The sequence below is a fragment of the Gopherus evgoodei genome, chromosome 11 (genome assembly GCF_007399415.2).
Source record: "Gopherus evgoodei ecotype Sinaloan lineage chromosome 11, rGopEvg1_v1.p, whole genome shotgun sequence".
In the NCBI taxonomy this organism is placed as follows: domain Eukaryota; kingdom Metazoa; phylum Chordata; order Testudines; family Testudinidae; genus Gopherus; species Gopherus evgoodei.
This window is the reverse complement of record NC_044332.1, coordinates 24,213,690-24,241,399: the sequence shown is the minus strand read 5'-3', so window position 1 is coordinate 24,241,399 and position 27,710 is coordinate 24,213,690. Positions and strand designations below refer to the sequence as shown.

General features: G+C 43.5%; 1 protein-coding gene across 6 annotated transcripts in view; it reads right to left on the bottom strand.

Moving 5' to 3' along the window:
* The window catches only part of ANKRD44 (ankyrin repeat domain 44), a 241,184-nt gene that overhangs the window by 39,993 nt on the left and 173,481 nt on the right, over positions 1-27,710 (bottom strand). For 4 of the 6 annotated variants that reach the window (XM_030579929.1, XM_030579923.1, XM_030579927.1 and 1 more), the window contains 2 exons: positions 10,993-11,064; positions 7,179-7,380 (listed from right to left, as the gene is read on the bottom strand). In XM_030579929.1, coding sequence (XP_030435789.1) covers positions 7,179-7,380; positions 10,993-11,064 — 274 coding nt within the window. Of the gene's footprint in view, positions 1-7,178; positions 7,381-10,992; positions 11,065-19,612; positions 19,640-27,710 lie in introns of all 6 variants that reach the window. The other 2 variants (XM_030579928.1, XM_030579924.1) reach the window with 1 other exon arrangement.

Sequence of the window (27,710 nt, the reverse complement as noted above, 5' to 3'; positions counted from 1 at the left end):
CTAGCAGGGAGCTGCTGGGGGCCCTGGGCCTGATGGTACGCCCAGGGTGTCCAGAATCCCCACTGTGGGGGGCCTTGGTCCTGCAGCGGCGGATCAGCAAACAGCGCCGCCTGCCGGTCGGTGTCCAGCGCATAGCCGCTGTCCGTCTGGGAGGACACGGACGGCTGCCTGGAGGGCCACGGCGGGGCCGACCCTGGATGGTACGGGTCTGCGCGGGCCGGCACGGAGGATCGTCTCGGTGCCGGGGACCGGTGCCGGGAGTCATAACGGTGCCGGGACCGGGACCGGGATCTGTCACGGTGCCGGGCGCTGCTTCGGGACCGGGATCTGTCACGGTGCCGGGCGCTGCTTCGGGACCGGGATCTGTCACGGTGCCGGGCGCCGCTTCGGTGCCGGGACCTACTACCAGCTCGGTGCCGGGAGATCGACCGGGACCTGCCACCAGCTCGGTGCCGGGAGGTCGAGCGAGATCGGGACCGGGACCTGCCACCAGCTCGGTGCCGGGAGGTCGACCGGTGCGGCGAGTAGCGTCGGGACCTGCTCCTGGAGTCGCGGTGCCGGTGTCGACTGGAGCCTGACCGCGACCGTCTCGATGCCGACCGGTGCCGCGAGTGCGACCGGTACCGCTGAGGGGAGCGGTGCCGGGACTGCGAGCGGCGTCGGGATCTGGAGCGCCCAAGACGTCGGGGCCTGGATGGCGAACGACTGTCCGTGGGCGGTGCCGACATCATGGGCTTGCCTCTGGACGTGACCCGCACCGGAGGAACCGGGGGTGGCAGCCGAGTAGGCTCCGTCAGGGCAATAAGGTCCCGAGCCGAGGCGAAGGTCTCCGGTGTGGATGGGACCATTATCTCAACCCCAGATCTCATGGGGGAGCTCGGCGGCACCGGACTCAACAGACCCGCCGGGCCCGGAGTCAACGGTGCTGACGGTGCCGGCGGCGCCGCGGCCGATGTCGAGGCCGGGCGTTCAAGCCGGGTCTGCCTGGCCGGAGTATTAGACTTCGACGGCCTAGGCACTGATTCCGGTGCCGGAGAAGGTCGGTGCCGAGGAGTCTTCTCGGTGCCGGAGCGATCCGGTGCCGGTGCCGAAACCACGGTCTGCGAAGTCGACGGGTCAAGTGCCGCCTCCATTAGGAGAGTTCGGAGCCTCTGATCCCTCTCCTTTTTTGTCCTCGGCTTAAAAGCCTTACAGATGCGGCACTTGTCAGATCTGTGCGATTCCCCGAGGCACTTCAGGCACGCTTCGTGGGGATCGCTGGTAGGCATGGGCTTCTTGCAGGCCGCACACTGCTTGAAGCCTGGCGAAACAGGCATGAGCCTGGCGCCCGGTGCCGGGAAGGGCTAAGCCCCCCGGCCAGGAAATACTTAACAGCTATTTACTAAACTATCTACTTAACAATACTAATTAACAACTATCTATAGAACTAGAGATAAGCGATAAACAAGCGATAGAAACTAGGAGAGCTAGGGACGTGGAGGACAGCTATGCCGCGCTCCACAGTTCCAACGACCGACACGGCGGTAAGAAGGAACTGAGGAGCGGGCGGGCCGGCAGGGATATATATTGGGCGCCATGGCGGCGCCACTCCAGGTAAAAAGTTTCCGACGAACGTGCACGCGCAGCGCGCACACCTAACTGGAATGGATGTGAGCAATCACTCGAAGAAGAACAGCCGAGCTCCATCCTCTTTGGAACCCCCCTTCAGGTAGTTGAAGGCTGCTATCAAATCCCCCCCTCACTCTTCTCTTCTGCAGACTAAACAAGCCCACTTTCCTCAGTAAGTCATGTGCCCCAGCCCCCTGATAATTTTCGCTGCCCTCTGCTGGACTCTCTCCAATTTGTCTACATCCTTTCTGTAGTGGGGGGACCAAAACTGGATGCAATACTCCACATGTGGCCTCACCAATGCCAAATAGAGGGGAATAATCACTTCCCTCGATCTGCTGGCAATGCTTCTACTAATGCAGTCCAATATGCTGCTAGCCTTCTTGGCAACAAGGGCACACTGCTGTCTCACTCCAGCTTCTCATCCACTGTAATCCCCAGGTCCTTTTCTGCTGAATTGCCGCTTAGCCAGTTGGTCCCCAGCCTGTAGTGGTGCACGGGATTCTTCTCTCCTAAGTGCAGGACTCTGCACTTGTTCTTGTTGAACCTCATCAGATTTCTTTTGGTCCAATCCTCCAATTTGTCTAGGTCACTCTGGACCCCATCCCTACCCTCTATCATATCTACCTCTCCCCCCAGTTTAGCGTCATCTGCTAATTTGCTGAGGGCGCAATCCATCCCTTCATCCAGATCGTTAATAAAGATGTTGAACAAAATCAGTCCCAAGACTGACCCCTGGGGCACTCCACTTGATACCGGCTGCCAGCTAGACATCAAGCCATTGATCACTATCCATTGAGCCCAACAATCAAGCCAGCTTTCTATCCACCTTATAGTCCATTCATCCAATCCATACATTTTTAACTTGCTGGCAAGAATACTGTGGGAGACTATATCAATAGCTTTGCTAAAGTCAAGATATATCACATCCACTGCTTTCCTCATATCCAGAGAGCCAGTTATCTCATCATAGAATGCAATCAGGTTGGTCAGGCATGACTTGCCCTTGGTGAATCCATGTTGACTGTTTCTGATCACCTTTGTCTCCTCCAAGTGCTTCAAAATTGTTTCCTTGAAGACCTGCTCCATGATTTTTCTGGGACTGAGGTGAGGCTGACCTGTCTGTTGTTCCTTGGATTTTCTTTCTTCCCTTTTTTAAAAGATGGGCACTATATTTGCCTTTTTTCAATCATCCGAGACCTCCCCCAGTTGCCACGAGTTTTCAAAGATAATGGCCAATGGCTCTGCAATCACATCAGCCAATTCCCTCAGCATCCTCGGATGCATTAGATCTGGACCCATGGACTTGTGCATGTCCAGCTTTTCTAAATAGGCCTTAACCTGTTCTTTCACAACGGAAGGCTGCTCGCCTCCTCCCCATACTGTGTTGGCCAGGACAGCAGTGTGGGAGCTGACCTTGCCTGTGAAGACCGAGACAAAAAAAGCATTGAGTACTTTAGCTTTTTCTACATCATCTGTCACTAGGTTGTCTCCCCCATTCATTAATTTCCCACACTATCCTTGACCTTTTTCTTGTTGCTAACATACCTGTAGAAACCCTTCTTGTTACCCTTCACATCCCTTGCTAGCTGCAACTCCAGTTAGGTTTTGGCCTTCCTAATTACACCGCTGCATGCTCAAGCAATATTTGTATACTCCTCCCTAGTCATCTAAGTTTCCACTTCTTGTAAGCTTCTTTTTTGTGTTTAAGCTCACCGATTATTTTGCTGTTAAGCCAAGCTGGTTGCCTCCCATGTTTGCTATACTTTCTGTACCTGGGGATGGTTTGTTCCTGCACCCTCAATAAGGCTTCTTTAAAATACAGCCAGGTTTCCTGGACTCCTTTCCCCCTCATATTAGCCTCCCAGGAGATGCTGCCCATCAGTTCCCTAAGAACGTCAAAGTCTGCTTTTCTGAAGTCCAGGGTTCGTAACCTTTGCTGGTACAAAAATTCTACAAAAATAAGAATTTCTCTGATATTTACCATTCAGTAATGGCATAGACAGAACATTTCAACAGCTCTGCAGTGCAAATGAGTCACTGCTTCACAGTACGAACTAGAGAAATCAACACTTTTCACACCAATGCGTGAAAAGGTTTTAGGTAAATGATCAATAGAACAGAAACTACATGTTACTTCTGTTAGCACTGCAGAATTCATACACCTCTGTGACGATGACCTCTGGACTCTGTATTAGCTTTTGCAGCTACAATAGAATTATGAACTACTTCTGACTTGCGAAATCTTTGATACGGGTGATGATGCACAAGCCAGAAAGAATACTGCTTGTCCTTCAGAGCCCAAACTCAGTTTGCAACTTTGGCAGTTAGATAAACTCTGGTCTTGATTCAAAACTGCATTACTCTAATTTTATGCAGGCTTTGCTCTGTTGATTGAAACAGCATTAAACCAGCATAAGACTGCAGAAAGGAAGAAGTGAATCAGGTGGGTTTTTTTTTGTTTTTGTTTTTTTAAACTGAACACACAGGAGACTGAGTCACTGAAACACAATGAACATGGAAAGCAGCTATGCCATTTGCAAAAATAACTTTCCAGAGTATGACCACATTTTAAAGGAGAGATGGAAACCTTCTATTGTGACCACCCTCATTACTGCGACATTACAGAGAGGTCAGGCAGACAATCCTTACACCCTGATCATGTTATACAAATAGAATCAGAGGTTTTTGGTGGCAGAGTAATTATGTTTTCTCTATCCAAGTAAAATACCAAACTCCCAGGGTGTCTTTTGAGTCTGCAGAAGCTGACTGTGAGCACAAGTCTTCACTAATGCTTCTGTCACATCTTGAAGCTATAATGATTTGCCAGTCTCGGGTTGAATGTGCTCTGGCCTTTGAATAATGTGATGTCATTTAAATACAGCAATTTTTAAATGTCACAATTAATGGGAAGGAGTGTGGAAGGGCAGGATCCCCTCTGATTGTGCAACTCCAGATACCATGCTCCCCTTAGATGAAAAATAACAAAAGGCTAAGGCCTGAAGAATTTTAAAACATCAGTACCACAAGGCTCTGCCTCTTGAGCTAACATTACTGCTGAAAGCTAATGGAGGGTCACTAACAGTTCTATCCTCTTTTCAGATGTCTAGCCACTAGAAGGTAAAATCATTGGAAGATACTGAATCATACGTCCAACTTCAGCCACACCACTTGTCTCATTTACTTTTCTGAGACTACTCCCATGCTCAATGGATAGTCAGGTGCTTAAGAACCTTGCTGACTTAGGTCTAAAGCTTTGAGCAGTTCTGATATATTCCAACCAATCAAAGGGAGTGGATGCAGTCGACATTTGGTGCATGCCAATACATTACAGCAGACAGGAAAAATAATATATTCAGGCTAAAGACTCAGCTGCAGGCTAACAACCTGTGCACTAGCTGTCTAGATGACAACTTGGGACATCTCCAGCCCACCAGGAGCCTTCAACACGATAAGGCGGATCTCTGGTAGGTATAGAAACACTGAAAAATATGAGCAATAAGAAAAAATAATGTAGTTTTCAGCACCTTTAATAGGGCGTGGACTTTTTGAAAAGAACTATAAACATATGGAAATAAAGCAAGAGGCACAATTTGAAGATGAGGTGAAAGGAAAGGAAACCAAATGACACCAATACTTATGGCAAATATATACACAGAGCATGATCTCTCAGTGCAAATCTTATGTGCATATATTACATTTAATCATGGCGTTGTAAGGTGTATATTCTCCTCTTGCACCATATGCTCTGTTAATTCTATACAGGAATTAAAGCATGTGATCTATCAAAAGGAAATTATACCCTTATATCTGCACTCAGGGCCGGCTCCAGCGTTTCTGCTGCCCCAAGTGGCGGGGCAAAGAAAAAAAAAGCTGTGATCGGCACGGCACTGCAGCAGCAGCTCCACGTGCTGCTTCATTCTTCGGCAGCAGGTCCTTCCCTCCAAGAGGGACCCGCCGCCGAATTGCCACCGAAGACTCGGATGTGCCACCCCTCGCTGCTCTGCATGCTCTGCTCAGCATGGTACGTGGGCCAGGGCTGGGGGGTTGTATAAGGGGCGAGGGGCCCCAGAGGGCAGTCAGGGGACAGGGAGGGATTGGATAGGCATGGGGTCCCTGTCAGTGGGCGGGGGTATAGATGGGGTTGGGGCAGTCAGGGGACTGGGAGCAGGGGGGTTGAATGGGGTGGAGTCCCAGCAGGCAGTTAGGGGTGGCAAGTCCCAGGAGGGGGCACTTAGGAGACAAGGAGTGGAGGGGTTGGATGGGTCAGAGGTTCTGAGGGGGGCAGTCAAGGGGTGGGAAGTGGGAGGGCTCAGATAGGTGGCAGGGGCCAGGCTCTTTAGGGATGCACAGCTTTCCCTACCCGGCCCTCCATACAGTTTTGCAAACCCAGTGTGGCCCAAGGGCCAAAAAGTTTGCCCACCCCTGGTTTAATGTACACCACAGGACTACAATCTATGTTTTCCTCAGATACAGTTAAAATGTTCTGCAGACAAAAGTGAGCCACAAAATAGGCACAGCATATTTTATCTTGTGTTGCTTGTTTGCACATATGATTTCATTTTAAAAATTGTCAGAGAGATTTTAGAGATGCGTGCACATTTTATTCTAAGCAGAAAAAACAGCTGTGCAGGAAGACAAGTAAGTCTGGCCCTGAAAATGAATCCATAGCAAACAATGTACTGATTCTATTTTGCCACTAGAGGTTGCTGTTAGACCCTCTCAGTCCATCAGTGTGAGGCATGATGACAAGTAGGTTTATTGTTCTGTTTGTCAACTATACATAGATCAGAGGGAAAAAACCTGCATATACAGAAATCTTTAACATGTTAAAGAACAGCCTTTAAGATGTAAGACACCAATTCCATACTCTGTAATCAAAATACCAGACTTACTAAGGAACACTCAACAAGTGAAGAGAGAGACTATTAACCCTTATGGAACTGGCTGATTCCCAAGAAGTTTATTAGCTAGGTGGATAACACTTAGAAACTGGTCATTTTCTCTGGGTTTGAGGAGAAATAAAGGTGTGAGGGATGTGCTGCTGCAGAAGGTCACTGAAGATTTCCAACAGTGGAAGGGCAGGGTGGGACTTATCTGGAGTGAGTACAAACTACCTCACTTCATCATAAACGGGAATCCACCTTGATTTTCAGTCTTTTTTCCTAGTAAGATCTGCCTCATTGCTACTTACTTCTTCATCTGACTCTCTAACCTGAAACCATCAAGTAGGAGGTGGGGTGGAAGAAACCTGGCATGCATCAGAGAAGGGAGATAGGTATGGAAAGAGGAAATAGCCCTGGTGAATGGGGTAAGGTCAGGCTGTGGGGGGAAAATTGGAGCACTTCATGGGGACAGAGGAATGGAAAGATAGTTAGCTCTAGTTAGCTCTAGTTCCTGTTAGCTCTAGCTCCTGTTAGCGTCAGTTCACTAAGATGATGTCTCAATGCTCCAACAGTCAATTAGGTTAGCAATAACCTTCAAAAGAGATGGCAGCTAAGCAAAGTTCACTACTAACCTCTGTCATGTTATAGGTTTTCTCTCTCAAGATAAAATACAACTCCACTCACCTGAAGCATGGAGTGGGGTTCTTTTGGTGACGTCATCTTTTACCAAGATGGAAGCACCCTGGCTGATGAGAGCTTCAACACATTCAGCATGTCCTTTAAAGGCAGCCAAGTCCAAGGCAGTGCGTCCTTTCTCATCCTTAATATCCAAGTCTACCAGAGACTGAAGAAGTACCTCCAAGGCTTGATGATGACCATTATAGGCCTAGAAATCCAAACAGGTTGTGTTTGGAATAAAGCAATACAGATCTTACTTACTACTCTCCTGAGTGAAAAGCACAACACATGTGCTGCCCAGGAATACAATTTTTCATTGCGAAAGTTATTTGAACAAAATGGAAACTCTACTACAGAGATACTTTATTCTGATGTTTCATGATTCTATGGCTCTGAAACTCCCAAGAATGTGGGTTTTCCCACATGCCAGTGTGAATGGTATAGCAGGTCAGAGGGTTGCAGGTGCCTGAAAAAATGTGTTTTTTAATGACAGAAGAGGCCATAATATCAGAGGGTAGCCGTGTTAGTCTGGATCTGTAAAAGCAGCAAAGAATCCTGTGGCACCTTATAGACTAACAGACGTTTTGGAGCATGAGCTTTCGTGGGTGAATACGTGCATCTGAGGAAGTGGGTATTCACCCACGAAAGCTCATGCTCCAAAACGTCTGTTAGTCTATAAGGTGCCACAGGATTCTTTGCTGCTTTTAAAGAGGCCATAATGAACATCTAGTCTCTGATCTCCTACATGCCACAGTGAAAAGACCCTCACCCAATCGTTTCTTCATCAAGCATTATCAAATGTATACAGAAAGCTCATGGCAATGACACATGCAGAATATATATATGAGAAGACATAGGATGGTGTAGTGTGCCGCAGCGGTTTGAACAGCATGAGTCAGGAACAGCCACATTACTCAGAAGTAGCAAAGCCACAAATGAGTTCTGCAAGCCAGCCCAAACAAGTGCTCATAAAACTTATATCCACACCATCTTTGTATATTCTTTATATGGAATGTATTTTCAATAAAAAACATTTTAGATATTTAAAGTCGAATTTACTGGCATATCATTCCATGGTCAGGCCAAATTACCTTAGTACCATGAGCCTAATTATTGAGATGTCTATGGAAGAGAAAAATTCTAAGTAGTAAAATGTACAGAAAAGCTATTTCAATTACCTATTAATATTGCAGCTTTAGGGTCTCACATTTTGGGGACCTTTTGGCCCTAAATGCCAGAGAATGCTTCATTGGAGAAGCCTGCCTAGTGAGCTTCCCATTTAGAAATGAGAGCCAAACACCTTTCTAACCCTTACAGGATGAAAGATTGTTGATGTTAAACCTCTCATATGTCCAGCACTCTCTGTTGCCTGTCCTGGACCTCAGGCCAATGTGATATGGGGGATGGGTAGAGAAGAAAACTTCTGGCACCAGGTTGATTTAAAAATAAAATAGTGGCTTGCCAAAAATTGTGGAACTTTTTGGCTAGACATCCCTGGAAGGCTTTGTCTCACGCAACTTTGGAAGTCCACAAGAATGAGCCCCTCCTTTTGTCAACCTTCCCTCCAGCCCTTTCTTTTTAACCCAGAGTATTCCATATAAAATCAACTCTAAGAGAACCTTAAGGTTGCACTGGTAAGCAGCCAAAAGTCAGGAATTGCCAAAATTAAGTTTGTATGAGGTAGGAGGAGGGTGGAAAGGAATTTGAGTGGGGGGGTGGGAAAAATCAAATGTTGATAAAATCCATGACTTTTTGCAAAATGTTCCATGACAAATGTGCTGTCTTACATGAGAATTTATTGAATGTATCAATACAACAGAAAAAGGGTTTCCCTTAAATAAGTGAACTCTCTAATTGGAAACAAGATGATATTTTCTCTCATAGGCTTCTGACCCTTGCAAAAATTATGCACATGCTTACTCTAGTGCTGGGAGTAGTCCCATTAAAAAAAAAAACAACTACTCACAGTTGTATGAATTTAAGCATGTGCTTAAGTTTTTGCAGGATCAGGAGTTTGTTTATTTTATTTAGTTGAATTTTAAAATTCCACAGCAGCTTTCAGAAAAATACTTGCTTCAAAAACATAATGCAGAGATCATCAGAAGTCAGGTGTGTGCATATGCTAGGGAACCTGTGTACATCCACCCCTTTTCCAGTTCAGACCCATTCTCATACAGATTATGATGTTCTTTAATTTATATAATATTCAGACTGATTTATTGAATAATTTCTTCTAACAATCCTTGGGCTGTGATTTATTTGTGAGTATGCAGTTTGCTGCAAAGTCAAAATCTGTGCTATTTTGATTGGATACTGAGGTTACATGGAATGTTTCTGGCCTCTGATTGAATAAGACCAATTCTGTTTCCGGTGCAAAGGTTCAGTTATAAGCTTGAAAATTTGTTTATATATGAGTTTCAGGGAACATGTATGCCAGTAAACTCAAGCAAAAAAAGAGGGATGAAACCAGCTGAAGCTTATTCATTTAAAAACTCCAGTGAATATCCATGAAAATTATTTGCAAGGTTCACCCAACTCTACTGGGCATGAACTACGCTGCTTATCATTGGACTCAGTCACATGCTGGGCTGTTGGTTTTTTGTGTCTTTTGTTTATTTATTTATTCCATTAACGTCTGCAGAGTTGAAACAATTTATGAAAAGGCATACAAGATAGAAACACAAGAAGTAAAAAAAACACAACCAACCACTAATAGTCATTGTAGTTCAAAGTCAAGTCTTATTTTTCATCCTTAAAAATTATGACGTTCCAAAAATAGCATCAACTAAGGATTAAAGAAGCTAATTCTTCCCCTGCCTAACTCCTATTAACATTAATAGGAACCATACATATGTATCCAAGGGAAGATTAACCCTGAGGACTCAGAATTTCCTGGCTTTTAGGAATGAACCAGACTATTAATCTTACTTAAAGATTTGATTGTCCTCAATATTTACAGCACACCTACTGGGCCTGGTTCTTTTCCGACTCACGTTGATTTTACATTGCTGTAATGTGAGAAGGATATGGACTCCCAATATTTTAACTGTAATTAGTATGATTATACACCAGCTGTAATATAAAAGATTTCAGAATCATATGTGGATGCAAAAAAAAGAATAATCAAGATTTTCCAAAAATGAGTTCCTAAAGTAAGGCTCCTAAATCCTTCTTTAGAGACCATTTTGAGAAGTGCTGAGCTGCTAGCAGTGCCTCTTGACTACCTTGGGAGCTGCTGAGTGCTCAGCACTTTTGAAAACCCGGCCAAGTCAGGTATGTCTACACTTGGAGCTGGGGGTGTGATTCCCAGCTCCAGGTGACGTACCCACGCTAGCGTTGATCAAGCTAGTGCACTAAAAACAGAATGTAGCCATGGTAGCGCAAGCAACTAACCACCCAAAGTGCATGCCCTCTGAGACACTAGATACGTAACTTGGGTGGCCTGCATGCTAGCTCAGTGAGAGCTAGGACACATGTCTCCTGGAGCTCGGAATTACACTCCTGGCTTGAAGTGCAGACATACCCTTAGTTAGGCACCTTGATAAGGATTTAGGCCTATGATTTTCAAAGGAAATTCAATGTGAGCTGTGCACCTAGCTCCCTTACGTTGGTTTTTTTGGAGAGGAGGGAATGGGGGCGGAGGGTTGTTTTGTTTTTTGTTTTGAAAATCCCAATCAAGGAAGCATTTTTGAAAAGCATGGCCCTAAGTCCCTTTCCAGCTGTTACAATGCAAGTCTACATTTCAGGTAAAGCTTACTTCAAAGAGATAAGTGGTTATTTATCCAATCAAACAAACTCTGAACACGTGTCATATACTTACAGCTAAATGCAAAGGACTTTTAGTAGCTACTGAATCTGGTTCATCAAAAATGTTGCTGGTTTTTTCCAGAAGCTAAAAAGAAGAAGAAGAGTTTTAAAACATCTTGCAGAGCATAAACACTTCCACAGCAACCCGAATCAAATCAGAGTACAAGTTACAACTTGTTAAAAGCAGGTTTACGGTTACTTTCGTGAAGAGAGAAATGTTTGCCAGATTTATTGTATACCAACTAAAATACCAGGAACATTTGAATACTAATCTTCAAGAATACTCAATTTCTAAATATAAAGGAAAACACTAAGAATCCTACTTCTATACAAATGGCTTTCAGTGCCCAGAGTATGGTGTACTCTACTGTATGTAAAACAGATGCTATTTGTAGTCAACTGTCTCTGTTAAATAGATGCTAGATTTAAAAGTCAATCTGGTCCCCACGGAAGTCAAACCACCTACTGATTTTAATGGCAGCAGGACTGCCCCCTTAATTTGTTCTCTTTTGAGTGACTATTAACTTGAAGAAATGTGATCTTTAAAAAAAAAATACACACACAGGCTCCATATGCATCTACCCTAAATGGAATGATAAAATTAGAAAACAAAACAAAAGTCTACGTGTGGATCTTTCCAGCACTATCACCACCTGTAAGCCTTCCTGGAAATGACCTCCTGTGCTAACCAAATTCCTGTCCCAGCTTGACTTTTACTCGGAGTCAGATAGGATAACCTCTGTCACTTCAAGTGTCATAAATTAGCAGGCAGACAAAAATATTTTGTTTGCAGTCAATTCTCATAAATCTTTAAGGAAGGTTTTAATGGGTGTTCAGCAGCTTTTGTTGTGACTTCCCCCATGAAATATTTTCCAATTATTTGACACAATGAAGTCAAAACTAGTCTAAGCCCCAGGACATTCTCATCCATGCTAAGAGTCCCACTGAAATCAGAGGGATGACTTGCATGAGAAAGGATTACTCACAAAGGAACAAGGGTTTGCAGAGCCGAGCCCTTAGCCCAAATTATGAATGGTAATAAAACTGGAAGAAGAATGTACTGTTTGTATATGCTTATCAAAGAAGGAGTTACCTTTATAATGACACGGCCAGCACATCTCATAACTAATCATACTTACAGACAGCTCTCAAAGAGCTTTACAGGCTTGTCAAGTGGGATAACTAATTGCCATCTGAATGGAACATGGCAGCTATTTAACAGCAATAGCAACATTTCACTGGGATGATTCTTATTTATATTACTATAGCACTGATGAGTCAGGGTCATGGGCCAGGACCCAATTGTGCTATGTGCTGTACAGATAGAAGGTGGAGTCCAATAACTTGTCCAAATGAAACTGCAAGGGTGGTGATATGTTTGTATACAGTGCCAGTGGTGTGCGTGAAATGTTACATTACAATTAGAGACAGTTCCTGTCCTAAGGCCTTTATGATCTAAGACAGGGGTCTCAAACATGCGGCCCACGCCCGCCCCACCTCCAGGCCAGGGGTGAGCAAACTACACCCATAGGATTGCCCCCTCGAGCCCTGCACCATTCTGTGAAGTAGCTGGAATCACGTCCCTGCAGCCAGACGGCCGGGAGGGGAGGAAGCAGAGGGCTCCATGTGTTGCCTTGGCTTCTAGGCACCACCCCCCCGCAGCTCCCATTGGCTGGGAATGGGAAACCGCAGCCAATGGCAGCTTCAGGGGAGGTACCTGGAGGCGCAGCAGGCAGCATGCAGAGCCCTGCGTTCCCCTCCCCCAGGGACCGCAGGGCCATGGTTCCAGCTACTTCCCAGAGTGGAGCGAGGCCAAGGCCGGCAGCCTGCCCTGGCCCCGGTGTGCACCACTGCCACCCTGGAGCCTGAAGCCCGAAGCCCTCCTGCACCCCACCCCCAACTCCCTGCCGAGCCTCCTGCCTGCACCTCAACCCCCTGTTCTGAGTCCCCTGCTGCATCCCACACCCCTTCTGCACCCCAATCCCCTGCCCGCACCCCAACTCCCTGCCATGAGCCCCCTGCCTGAACCAACCCCCTGCTGCACCCCAACTCCCTGCCCTGAGCCCCCTGCTGCACCCCACCGCCCTACCCTGAGCCTCCTGCCTGCACCCCAACTCCCTGAAGCACCTCAACTCCCTGCCCTGAGCCCCCTGCCTGAACCCCAGCCCCCTGCTGCACCCCAACTCGCTGCCCTGAGCCCCCTGCCACATCCCACACCCCTCCTGCACCCTGAGCCTCCTGCCTGCACCCCAACCCCCTGCTGCACCTCAACTCCCTGCCCTGAGCCCCCACCACACCCCCATGCACCCTCTGGGGGCAGGGTGGGGGTGAAGTTGGGGTGGGGACTTCAGGGAAGGGGTTGGAATGGGGGCAGGGAAAGGGTGGGAAGAGACGGGGCCTCATGGAAGGGGTGGAGTGGGGCAGGGCCAGGGGCAGCGAGGGGTGTGTGTGTCAGTGACGTGGCCCTCAGGCCAATGAACTAGCCCTCATGTGGCCCTTGTGGTCATTTGAGTTTGAGACCCCTGATCTAAGACGAGTATGGGTATGACACAAAGAGGATGCTGGAGGAAATATCATCAGGTAAGAGTTGATGGAAAGGATGATGGGTAATTAATAAATTTGTGGGGCTGCAAAAGCCATGACAGTTCTTTTTATAGTTGTTTATTTTTATGATGTAGATAGTTGAAGATTTGTAGGAAAAGGCAACTTTCAAGGAGAGGAAGGTTTTGTGGCATACACAGGATGAGGGGCAACACTCCAAGCAAATAGGGCAGTGTGGAAGAAGGTCTGAAGATGCTTGTAAGAGAGGAGACATACTGTAAACACAATATCAAGTGTTTCCCTGATGTAACGCCACTGACTTTAAGAGTAAATTTAAGAATAAATTTGACCCATCATAACTATCCAACATGATTCCCATCTAGTGTTAACAATCTAGTCAAATGCCACAAAGATATGCATATGTATAATTCTACTGTAATTCTAGGAAAATAAACTCATTTTATTTACAAATACATGGTTGGTTAGCGTTTTAGAAAATATTAAGATTGGGAAAGAAAAATATGTTATGTTGGACACTGCTGATAATTCAATATTCATGTATGTTAACACAAAATATACTCCTTGCAGATACAGGCCTCAGTCATGCAATTTGAATCTGGAATCAAATCCAACTCTGATCTTTCAGAACATTGGGTGCTGTGGGGATGGGTGTTGGATTTAGTGTTCCAGCTCATCTCTAATTCCTACTTTGTTTTCCTCTCTCTTTATAAAGTTATTTAACCATTTATGGAAAGATCTTATATTTAATATTCTGCATTTGATGACAACTGGGATTATTTTTAAGGTGCCTTTTTGATATATCTATTTTCTTTGGAGAAATTTCCCAGTGAGCAGCCAATATATATACACATTAGTATTCGGCACCATTTTAATCTAAATATTTGGCCAGTGGTCGTCATGAGGCATGCTCCATGAGGCAGGCTCTTGTACAGATGATTAATTTGAATTCCTATTTTCTCCAGTGGGTAATTAAACCTTTAAAAATAAAAGTGACCACTAAATCAGCTCCCCTGTCTGCTTAACACTTACCTCTTTTTAATTAAATTTCTCCCATTTATTGAACATCAAACCTCTACATTTTGGGATCAGAACCTTAACATGGAAACATCTCCCTTTATCTGTTAGGAGGCTCTAGAAGTCTTTGAGCAAGACAGATACTTGTCTTTAGAACAGAGCAAAATTAATTTGCAGATTGCCAGAATTAAAACTCTAGATGAACAAACTGCAGGATTGGAGAGCTCTCACAAAAGGAATTTTAGTGTCTTAGAATTAAAGCATCTTAGATGCTGCAGACTAATCTTAATGAGCTTACTCCTCAAAATGCTGAATTTATCCATCATAAAGTCAAGCATAAACACAAATTTGATGGTAAACCTGGTAACTCTCGGGGCTCTCAGATACACAGCTGAAAATGCAAGACATGAAATTTATAAAAGAAAATAAGCTTCAGTAGTTCAAAGAGATACAAGTAATGATTTTTGAGTGTATCTTGCTACGTGTAATTCTTCATACTCATCAAGGCTAAATTTCCACATGGATTCTATAGAACTAACATTACACAAACAAACCAGACAAAAAAGGCCAGGTCCATGTTACTGTGCAAAATGTCTCTGTAGTTAAGGTTTTGTCAGTATTTCCATGACTTCATAATTTGTTCATAATAAATTACAATTGTTCATGCGCCTAGACAACGGGTGGGGGGAAGGTGTTTAGACCTGCTCCCCACACACACATTTTGGGATTCAATTAATAAATAAAGGAAACTGAGTTTGGAACATAAGCTCATTTATCTCACTTTAATAAAAGTGAATAAATTTAGTTACGGTGCAAGACTACTCATTAAAGAGATATTTAACAGCAATTATTTTATCTTTAGCTCCATCCCATCCTTCAATAGAAGTTGTTTACACTCGTGTTATTTCTTTTGTCATAAGAACAGGTAAATGTAAAGTAATGGGTCCATATGGAGTCCATTTATAGTTCTAACTCCATAATACATTCATCACGCATTATATTTGTGCGGAAATTATATACAATTAGGTATTTTTTTAAAAACATGTGAATTTAGTGCTCATGAAAGGTGACAGACTGACAGCCCTGGAGACCAAAATGCTCTTAACCAACAGAACTTGCAAAGTTTGGTGATGGCTGTTTTTTCGTGATGTGGACACTTGTCCACTGAAAACAGGACACAGACGAATTTATTTCACACAAAACCATCCAATAACCATCAGATGTTAGCAACTTTTGGTCACTGCTGAACTGGACTAAAACTAATACCTGAGTGTGAAAGGCTTCTCATATCTCATTTCTAATCTTCTGAGCAATCTAGTCCTCTTAGTTGCTTACTAAGTCGGCTTCTACAGCATTTAAGCCTTTGTCAATAACTTAACATCATAAAGAGACATTTTAAGTAAAAGTGGTGAGTGACACTTTTTAAAAGATTAGGGATAGGATACCCACAGTTTCTACTTTCCCTCACTTGATACAAGCACCTTTAAAAATGGTCAGTTTATGTACAAAGAGTTGGAGAAAAGGCTTCATCTTCCCTCACACCTGGCCAACCTCTTCTGAGCTGACTGCGGGGCTTTTTAGTAGCATGATGCTAGTTTCACAAAGCTGGTACAATGTAAGCAAATTCTTTGGCAATGACTTAGTTATGTTTCTGATAGTTAATTACCCTGTGAAGCTGTTATTCTAAACTCTATCCCATCTCTCTCAACTCTGTGCCACAATTAGTAATACACCTCTACCTTGATATAACGCAATCCGATATAACACGAATTTGGATATAACGCGGTAAAGCAGTGCTCTGGAGAGGGGGCGGGACAGCAGACTCTGGTGGATCAAAGCAAGTTCAATATAAAGTGGTTTCACCTATAACGTGGTATGATTTTTTGGCTCCCGAGAACAGCGTTATATCAAGGTAGAAGTGTATTTATAATTCTTGCACTGTTTTTTACAGTAGGGGTATTTATTGACATCAAGAGGATTTGCTGCCTGTTTGAATCCTCTGGCTATAATGGATTATGATCAATTATTGTCTAAGTTTTTCTGGTTCTGATATAACACTTGATACAGGATGGTTTACATGCTTCTTCTTACAGACTATATAGTATTTTCTAGGAATTAGCTCTGGTAAAAATAAGAAAAAGCTCTACATGGCATTCTGAAATTTATAATCATCATTAGACAGAATGGCAGATGAACAGTTTAGTCACTCATAAAATGTTTAAATCAGGCTGCTGAAAGGAAGAAGTTAGAAGCAATTTCAGTCCACACACATCACAGTGAGGGGTGCTATGTTAAATCATACAATAGATAGAAATACATAGTTGCAAACAAGATCTGACAAGTTCAAAAAGTTTTGATGCACTGTATTACATGTGTTGCTGGTAACTGTGTTAATTAAAGGTCTGCTCCAGCTCCCACTGAAGGTAATGAGAGCCTTTCCATTAATAAATATCTCACTCTACACTGTAATACAACTTTTATATAGATATTCAGAGTTACATTCAAACATGAATATTTTAAACACGTTAATGAACTTTTTCAATTAGTATGATTAATATTAATCACACAAAATAGCAGACCTTTAGGCTAGATGGGTCTAATGTGATAATCTAGCAGAGGTATTTATTTTGAAAGCAAATAGTATATGGAAATTTTCACACTCACACAGAGCTAATCAGAAGGCAATTAAGACAACAGAAATATTAGAACAGTGCACTTTTGCATTAAAAAAAATTATGTAAGATATAACTTCTAATACATGAGGTCATCCAGAACAAGCAACTAGTTGCGATTTCAGAATGCCACTTTCAAAACAGAGCATAAATATTAGACTGACATGTAGGTTTGAAACTGATTTCCCCTTCTCCATTGCAATAGGAAGACCCAAGCACTGCCTACACTGCCGGAAAAACATATTAGCCAAAGCTGTGTTTAAATATAGCTCTTGCTGGCTAGGTGTTAACACAGTTTCCTAGCCAGCATAGACAGGACAAAACAAATTTCAACATGGTTAGAACTAGGTAGTGCACAGACCAATAGAATATTAGCCTCTGTACCATTCTACATCAAAGGGAGGACATGTTTTAGCTTCAGAGTTCATTCTAAATTAAAGGGCTACATTCAAAGCTGATGTATAAAGTGATACAAATTACACATCAGTAAGTAGGGGGCAAGGGAATCTATACTAGAAAAGCTGCATAGGTTTAACTCAATCAAGTCAAACTGGTGTGAACCTCGATTCAGGAAAGAAGCCCTTGGTTAAGTACTTTAACGAAATCAGGATCTTAAATAAGATTAACCCTTTATAAATCAATTTAGCTCATGTCAGTAATTTAGCTCAGTAATTTACTGAATTAATATAATGCAATTTAAAGATTAAATAAATTTAGGTGCCTGTACAATTCAGCTTTATACCAGTTGAGTTAGACTGATTTCAGTTTTGATTCACAGATTAACCAGCGCAATTTTTCTAATGCAGAAAAGGCCTATAGAGATCAAGAGGCTTGAAAAAGGTGTAAATTGAAATAGAGTTGGAGATCATTTAAATCTGCATCTTTTGTATATACTCCTGGTTAGCTGATTTTCCTGCTATGCTCCTTTCTTTTGCGCACTCTGTGTGTAAATTACTTAGGGCTTGTCTACACTTAAAGCACTACAGCAAAGCAGCTACACTGCTGTAGCGCTTCAGTGAAGACACTACTTGCACAGATGAAAAGGGTTCTCCCGAGGGTGAAGGTAAGCCACCTCCCTGAAGTGGTTGATCAGAGAGTTCATCCCTTGACCTGGCGCTGCCTACACTGGGCGTTAGGTCGGTTTAACTGTGTTGCTCGGGTGACATAGTTATGCCAACCTAATTCCCTAGTGTAGACCAGGCCTTAGAGTCCCACAGGGGTTGGCTACACTAGCAAGTTAGAGTGGATTAAAGCAGCCTCGGGAACCCTAGCTCATTACCCATCCACACTGGCAAGGTACATAGAGCGCTCTGATTCCACAGCTAGAGCGCTCCTGGTACTCCACCTCGGCGAGAAGATTAACCCTTGCTGTGCATTGGCTGAAATGCCCAGGCGTCATTGTGAACGAGGTGTTGCATTACTGCGCTCTGATCAGCCTCCGGAAACATCCCATAATTCCCTTAAGTCAAGTGGCCACTCTTGTCATTATTTTTGAATCACTCCAGGCATGCCAACATGCCCTACGAAAGCTCCATTTCTGACAGCTGGCATGCTTATCTGCTCCAAGACAAAGCAACCATTACTGTGGAATGCTGTGGGAGAGAGAGAGAGGCGGGGGAGGAGGGTCTGTTGCTGTCTGAACTTACAAGACAGCATGCTGACATGGTCTCAGCCCCCCAAAAACCCACTCCTTCTCCCCCCACATACACACAACACACTCCCGTCATACTCCACCCCACCTCCCTCCTTTGAAAAGCACATGGCAGCCACTTGCATGCTGGGATAGCTACCACAATGCACTGCTCTCTGTGGCTGTTACAAGAGCTGCTAATGTGGCCACGCCAGTGCGCTTGCAGCTGTCAGTGTGGACAGACTGCAGTGATTTCCCTACTGCGCTCTACGAAGGCTGGTTTAACTCAAAGTGCTCTACATCTGCAAGTGTAGCCATGCCCATAGATTCAGACTCACTTCTGAAATGGCTCTGTAGTTTAAAAAAAACAAAAAACAAAACCACCCCCCCCCCCGAAACTGTAGATTTTGCTTCACATTACCAAAAGCAGCATTAATTTATATATAGAAAGTGACACACCAATCAGATACATGTGACTGATCCACTGGACTCAGAAAATCATACTGATTGAAGAAAAGCAAAATATATTCAAGTGGAAGCTTGAAATCTAGTCTTTAAGAAGCAGCAATCAGAAGGCTTGATTTAAATAAAAGTGACGCACATGCATTTATTTGACGTACATAGCATGCTGGCTAAGAAATAGTGATTTTTCTGTTGAGTTCATAACAGAGTGAATACAAGAAAGCGTGTAGCAGTAAGAATTTTGAAGGAAAATCAAAATACACAACATGCAATTATTTTTTTCATTTACTTACTATATCCAAAGGAGTTTTGTTTCCAATCTGATTAAAAATGGTAATTAGTATAATTAAAACATAGAATATGAAAACATTTTGGTGCATTACAGATGTTTCTTTTTTAGTTCTTTGCTTTACAATAAACTGCATTACAAATATTGCTTGAATTTTTTTCCCCAGGAACTAGGTCTCTGATCTAAAGGTCTTGATCCTGCAGGTCTCTACTTATATATGTAGCACTTCTAAAGCAAACGGGACAACTCACTACTGAAAGACTGGGCCCCTGAATATGTACTGTGTGGAGTCAAACATTTTCTTTACTGGAAAAAAAAAAGTAGGGGGGAAATACGATGAAATACAGATCTATCACTAACCTGTTTGTTCAATGGGTACTGCTAGAGATATATGCTTAAAATTATACAGTGCTTTTTTATGCTAGTAAAAAACCCTAAAACTTAATTGTTTTTAGAATATCAATGAACACAGAGAGTAAGCAAACTGTTAAAACTGTTCCACTAAAAGATTAATCATCAATATGGTGATGCAGGAGACATTGCTAACTGGTAGTGCCCCTAGGAAGCCTGAATGATGTTGAATAGCTATTGCAATTGCAATTTGAGTCCAGTCAGAGAAGAACAATTCATATAACTCCATTTTAGATATTGTTTAATAAACTTATTAATTAAATTACCCATTAGGACAGTGAAGTGACTCTAGTGTATTTCCCAGTTTTGTTCCACAAAAAAAAAGAAGGTGAAAGTGGTTGAGGTTTAAGTTTAATAAAAAAAGCACAATGAGCCACAAAAGTTTCCTGTGCTCTAAAATGTACAGCTTTGAACCTTGTTTCCTGCATGGAAAGTCAGTTTCAGTTAATGTTAAAACCATGTAGTTTTACAAAGTTGCCTTCCTAAAAACCTAGCTCTCTCTTTGTTAAATACACGTGAAGAATGAATGCTCATCTGCAAGTTGCCTTCAGGAGGGCTAGAATAGAGATCATAATTTTATCTTCATTATACTTCTTTAAAACAGCTGCAGAGATGCAATTATGTGTGTTATGCTGTAATTTTCCTAGCATAATGAACTCGGGTTACACAGTAAAACACTGTTACACCGTTTCAATTTCAGTAAGGTTCTATGCATTAACAAAAAATAGATTTACCAACCAATCTTTAATCCAGCAATAATTCTAAGTATCTATTTAACACTGTTCCTACATGTTATTAGAGTCCTTGGCACATATTCCACAGCTCTGTACATCTGAAGAAACGAGATGGCAGGACATTGCTGCTGTGGGGATAGGAGTCTTCTGTCATTGATTTGTGTTATTAAAGTTGGGCAGGTTTTTTTTTTTTAATTACATGACATGGCTACATATGATTTTTCCCCTCTGAATTTTAAGCTTTGATTTGGGATAAAAGGAAAGGAATTAAAAACAGCTAAAAGGGAATTAAAGGGAATAAAGAGGGAAATAGAGCAGTGAATGTGCGGTCCTAACGTTACAGCAATCAGACAATTTAGAGGTAGACATGCTGCTCCTTGAATCACCAGGAAAGTCAAGGAGTCTGACAGCCGCCCCACTCACCCACTCAGCAGTGCATATACATTCCAGACCACGAAGAGATACAGGCATTATTGGGCTGGGTGTATGTATGGCTAGTAGGTTCTCTGGGTACTCACATTAAATAAATATCACTGTCTATATCTTTCGGGTTAAATAATTTGGGCTGACTTGGATGATAATCGTTTTTTTAAAAAATGCTGTAGGAATTTTCGTGTCCTCTCCTTGGAAATTTTCATGTCTCCAGTCAGGGCTCAGCATGACTGTCACTTGGTTTATGATCACTCCCTCTCTTAGTAGCAAAGGACATTTTTCTCCCTCCATTTTATGCCTGTATTTGTGTGGTGATGGTGGTTGGAATTACTCTTGGTTACAGTTATGGTCACATTCCAGGAGCCTGAACCAGGCATATGCTCTTTTCTCAGAATACTTCATGCTATAACAGTAGATCTTTCTTATTGTTAGAAATGAAGGGCCCCATTACTAAAGGGTGAAAGATGATTTCAAGTTACTTCAATAGAGCTAGGATGATTTACACCAGCTGAGGTGCTGCATCCTTTTGCCTTGTCCACACAGAATCCAGTTCTTTAATGTAATCTTCACAATACAGTTTCCAGGGGAGACACTGAAACCCCTCTTTTATTATAAGCCACTTTTAAAAGGAGCATTAATTATGCAGAGCTTGCCTTGTACAGACCTCCTGTATACACTCCTGATGTTTACACTTGCTTCCACAATGCACACTTTTACCCAAAATGATGTCCTGGAGAAGACCTGCCAGACTCTAATTTTTAAATATCCTGACAACAACTTGAAGTAAAGTGCAGAATGAGGATACTTTTCTTTCTATACACCTTTTCTCCACCAAGGTAGTAATGCCAATAGGGTCAAGCTCATCCCTGGTACAATCTCTTGGCTCTGGCATCCGGCCTGACTCCAGCTCTGACCCTGAGCTCCAATTCCTCAATGCTGACTCCAGCTCTAACCACTAGACATGACCACCCACGTCCTGGTCTCTGACACTAAATCTGGGATGGTTAACAACTCCGGTATCAAAGTCATGAGCAAGTGACTCTAGTCATCCCAAACAAGTACTGATAAAGAACTCAATGCTGAATACATTTATGCATATACTTCATTTTCAGTTCATATTTAATTTTTCCAGAATTGGATCTAAAATCTTGACCCTTGAAGAACCAGAGTGGTAAGTGGGCTGGGGGGCATGGGGCTGGACTCGATGACCTTTCAGGGTCCCTTCCAGTTCTAGGAGATTGGTATAGCTCCAATTATTATATAAGTGCCTCCATTTAGGGCAGTCACAAAGGGGGAAGGTAGAACCGTGTCCTCATAATAAAGAGGTGGAGATGTAGGCAACAAGGAATCCCACTATCTGTACATATATCTGAGTCATAGCCAGATGTGGAAAGGGAACTTTTGAATGCTTATCCCAAGCAAACATGAGATTAACTTATCACTAATAATTAGCCTCTACTCTCCCTGCTGTGATGGATGGATGATTGTTGATAAGGGATATATAAAATTAGCATTAACCATATGACAGATTTACTGGGTTAATGATTTTAGCTTCTTCACATACCAGGTTTACACTGTACTTTCTCTGCATTTTTAAGATGTTTTTCTGAGCATAGGGGCTCTCTCTCAGGGTACGTCTACACTATGGGAGTAGTCGGATTTTACATAAACCGGTTTTGTAAAACAGATTGTTCGAGTGCACGCGGCCACAATAAGCACATTAATTCAGCGGTGTGCGTCCATGGTCCGAAGCTAGCATCGATTTCCGGAACGTTGCACTGTGGGTAGCTATTCCGTAGCTATCCCATAGTTCCCGCAGTCTCCCCCGCCCCTTGGAATTCTGGGTTGAGATCCCAGTGCCTGACGGGGCAAAAATCATTGTTCCGTGTGGTTCTGGGTAAATGTCATCACTCATTCCTTCCTCCGGGAAAACAACAGCAGACAATCATTTCGCGCCCTTTTTCTCTGGATTGCCCTGGCAGACGCCCTAGCACGGCAACCATGGAGCCCGTTCAGCTTTTTTTTTTTTTTTTTTTTTTTTTTACTGTCACCGTACGTGTACTGGATGCCGCTGACAGAGGCGTTACTGCAGCGCTACACAGCAGCATTCATTTGCTTTTGCATGATAGCAGAGATGGTTATCAGTTGTTCTGTACCGTCTGCTGCCATTGTAAATTGGCAATAAGATGACGGTTATCTGTCGTTCTGTACTGTCTGCTGCTATCATGGGGGCCCCTGACTGAGGTCGGCCGGGGGCGCAAAGGCAAAAATGGGAATGACTTCCCGAGTCAATCCCTCCTTTATGGTATCTAAAAATAGAGTCAGTCCTGCCTAGAATATGGGGCAAGTGTACTAGAGAACCAGTGTATTAGAGAGCACAGCTGCTCCATGTCAGATCCCGCAGAAATGATGAGCTGCATGCCATTCATGGGGGTTGCCCCTGCAACAACCCCTCCCGTTGCTTCCCTCCTCCCCCAACCTTCCTTGGCTACCGTGGCAGTGTCCCCCCCATTTCTGTCATGAAGTTATAAAGAATGCAGGAATAAGAAACAGTGACTTGTTAGTGAGATAAAATGAGGGGGGGCAGCCTCTGGCTGCTATGACAGTCCAGGCAGAACATTAAGCGGTGCGGGGGAGAGGAGCCCAGCATCCCGCTACTATGATAGTCCAGGCAGTACAAAATCTTTTCTTTACACATGAAAGGGAGGGGGCTGATGGAGCTCAGCCCCCAGTTGCTATGATGAGGACGGTTACCAGCCGTTCTGTACCATCTACTGGGAATGACCAGGAATCATTCCTATTTTTTACCCAGGCACCCCCTGGCCAGCCTCACCGGAGGCCAGCCAGGAGCACTCACAGGCTGATGGTGATGACGGACAGCAGTCATATTGTACCATCTGCCACCGGGGAGGGGAGAAGAGCGGATACTGCTCTTCACTGCTGCAGCATCGCGTCTACCAGCAGCATTCAGTAGACATAGGGTGACATTGAAAAAAGTCAAGAAACGCTTTCCCTTTTCTTTCATGTAGTGGGGGGAGGGAGTAAATTGACGAATGTCCATTTGATTCTTTGGCTTTCCATTACGCTTGTTACGCAGCACTGTGTAGCCTGGAGATTTTTTTCAAACACTTTGGCATTTCATCTTCTGTAACGGAGCTCTGATAGAACAGATTTGTCTCCCCATACAGCGATCAGATCCAGTATCTCCCGTACAGTCCATGCTGGTGCTCTTTTTGGATTTGGGACTGCATCACCACCCGTGCTGATCGGAGCTCCATGCTGGGCAAACAGGAAATGAAATTCAAAAGTTCGCGGGGCTTTTCCTGTTTACCTGGCCACTGTATCCGAGTTCAGATTGCTGTCCAGAGCAGTCACAGTGGTGCACTGTGGGATACCGCCCGGAGGCCAATACTGTCGATTTGCGGCCACACTAACCCTAATCCGATATGGTAATACCAATTTTAGTGCTACTCCTCTCGTTGGGGAGAAGTACAGAAACCAATTTAAAGAGTCCTTTATATCGATATAAAGGGCCTTGTACTGTGGATGGGTGTGTCGTTAAATTGGTTTAACGCTGCTAAAATCGGTTTAAACTCGTAGTGTAGACGAGGCCTCACACTTCAACAGACTCCCTCAGTTAAATGAAAGAAACATATCGAGATATGCCTCTTCTATTAGATGTGATTTTCAGTGCAATGATGTTCTAATTCCATCCTCAAATGTATTACAGTTGCATTAATTTACTTTCTGCCTCAGCCAAAAGGTAGAATTCATTTGCAGACAGAACAGAGGGGATAATAGACTACAATAAAAAAGAATAATTAATTCTTGTGGCCAACCAAAATATTCCACTGCTACAGGACATTTTACATGTTCTAAACCTACATAAAATCAAAAGGGTTTAAATGGCCTTCCAAATAACACTTTAATGTGAAATTACAGTTTAAATTGCACACTTTGCACATCAATTCAGATTTTACATTAATAGCCCATTTCAGTGAAATACAGGTTTTTAAAAACACCAATATTAACTCAGTGATGTTAATCTCACCATGACTCCAAAATATTAGCTAGTGACCTCTCTGAATACTAAAGAAATCAGTCCAGATTTAAACAAATGTGTAAGGAAAGAGGTTATTTTTAGCAGAAAGAAAGCAGATAGGGGATACTGACACACATTTACTCAAATATGTGTGCCTACCATTCAGTCTTTTATGGATGGCTGGTTATAGATGGAAATAGAATTCAGGTAACCACTCTCTTCCCCATTTGTTTAGCTGCATGTCGTCATTCACCACTGTACAGATATTCCATTAACATCACAGATGATCAAAGTGCCATCAGGTACAAAATCCCTCTGATTGAACACTATTTCAGAACAAGATATTATGATAGCAAGTGACCATGTAAGCTTTATCTGGTTGGGTCAAAAGATCTGCCTTTTCACTATTAATCCTCTTCTCTCCTAACTACTTCCATTCACACACAACACTCCATTCACTCCAACTGGTGTGGAAAGATGTAGGGTTTCCAACTCCATGCCCTGGGGCAGGCAGATACTACATAGAGGATGAAGAAGATACTACACACAGGATGTCATCACAAAGGATGGACAGGTAACATTTCCATGCCACCCTCCCTCAAATGTTCCACTGCAGGGGAGGCAACTTTAAGTCACGATTGACTAGCAGCCCTACCAGTTTAAATTGACATGGGACTATCTCCCAGCTGCCTTGGCCACAGCCTTCCCCAGCTAACACCTCCTACTCTGGGGCCTGTGGTGGAAGAAGGGAGATTGTCATGCCTTAATATGCCCAGAGTCTTTTTGCCCCACCCAGATGTAGTTTCCAGTGTCCAGAGCCCTGCTTTATGTTGGGAAACGCTTACACTTCTTAATACATACACGCACAGCATTATATGTGCATCACATATTATAAGGTTAGACATTTTTCTAAAATCACCTTCATGTTTGTTATGCGACTACTGAGGGGCTGAGTTTCTGAGGGCACTACAGATCACTGATGCTTTGAGAATAGAATCTCGCCTTCAATTATACATGTGCAACCTCAACCTTGCAGAAAAGCCTAATTGTGAGCAGAAATTAACCTTAATTATTTGATGAATCTGGAATGATTTATTTAAATCTTAATGAGAGTTGAGGGGGCTCCTTTGTTCCTAGGATAGGGTCCACAATGAATAACAGAAGGCAAAAAAACATCATATTCCATGGACAATTATCCTTTCCCCAATTGAAACCAAGGAATTTTTTTAAATAATGCTGATAATAGTGGGATGCTTAAGAAAACATGGATCAGTTCTCCTAACTAATTTATCTCCATTTTATATTGTCTCTTCCTCTATCTTTTAATTAAGAAGTGACTAATTATTTGAAATAGGATATTTTTATACAGTTTTGATCAGCAATCACCATAAAACAGAAAAACAAGAATATAATCAGACCTTTGAAAAGTCTGATGAATTGCAAAGTGCTTGAAGCAAGCAATCCTCTGCATCAATCCACAGATTCAACCGTGGGGTTGATTAAAATTGAATGCCGCCTGCAACATTAACTAAGGAGTTCTGTAACAGGGTGGGTAGCCCAACCCTCCAGACATTAAGAGTAAAATCACCCTGTTTTGTATCTCCTTCCCCCACCAAGAACACTGCCCACATCAGGGCAAGTGCTACCCACGGGGGATATATTTATATTTTCCTCCATTTAGTGATGCTTTCAGCTTTGGGACTGCAGGGTCTAGGCACTCTCCAATTCTCCATCCACTTTGCTAACCATGATAAGCAGTGACCCCTTTCTTCTAGGGTTGCCTGATGCTCCTCAGCCAGACTGCCCCTTTGCCTCAGGGCCACCTGCCTGGCCGCCTCCAATGCAGCTATTTTCTCCTGGTACTTCTCTGTCAGAAAGATCAGCCTTTCACTCTTCTCCCCTGTCAGCAATGTGTCACACCTCTTGGCAGCAGTACCAGGTTCTGCCATGACTGCAGCCTCCACCCTTACTGCAGCCTCCAGGGATGTGAACTGTTCATACACGCTCCTGGCTGACGTTTTCTGCTGCTTGATTTCTTAGACCCAAGCCTGCCGCTGCCCTGCTTTATTCAGGGGAACTTTCAACTCATTAGCCTCCTCCTTCATTCTGTGCTTCAGTTCTTTTACTCGGTACCTGATCCTCTCCAGCTCATCCTTCCAACACAGTGTCATTTCCCCCACCTTGGTTAGGGAATGATTTGTCCCTCTGGAGCTGACACTTCTGCCAGCAGACTATTGCATTCCCCTATCCTATGGGCTTCTGATGCTACAGAATGCTTCTTGGCCTTTTTCGCCTTAGGCCTCTCTGTTGGGAATCTGCTGCACCCTCTCACCCTTGATCCATCTAGCCAAGGATTATCTTCCTTATTCTGCAGGGCTTTCCTCAACCGCTTCTTCAAAGGGCAGACCTAACATGCCCAGCCTTTCCACACTTATAGCATTTAGGTTGCCTCTTCCCCCTCTCTCCCCGATCCATCCTTTAGC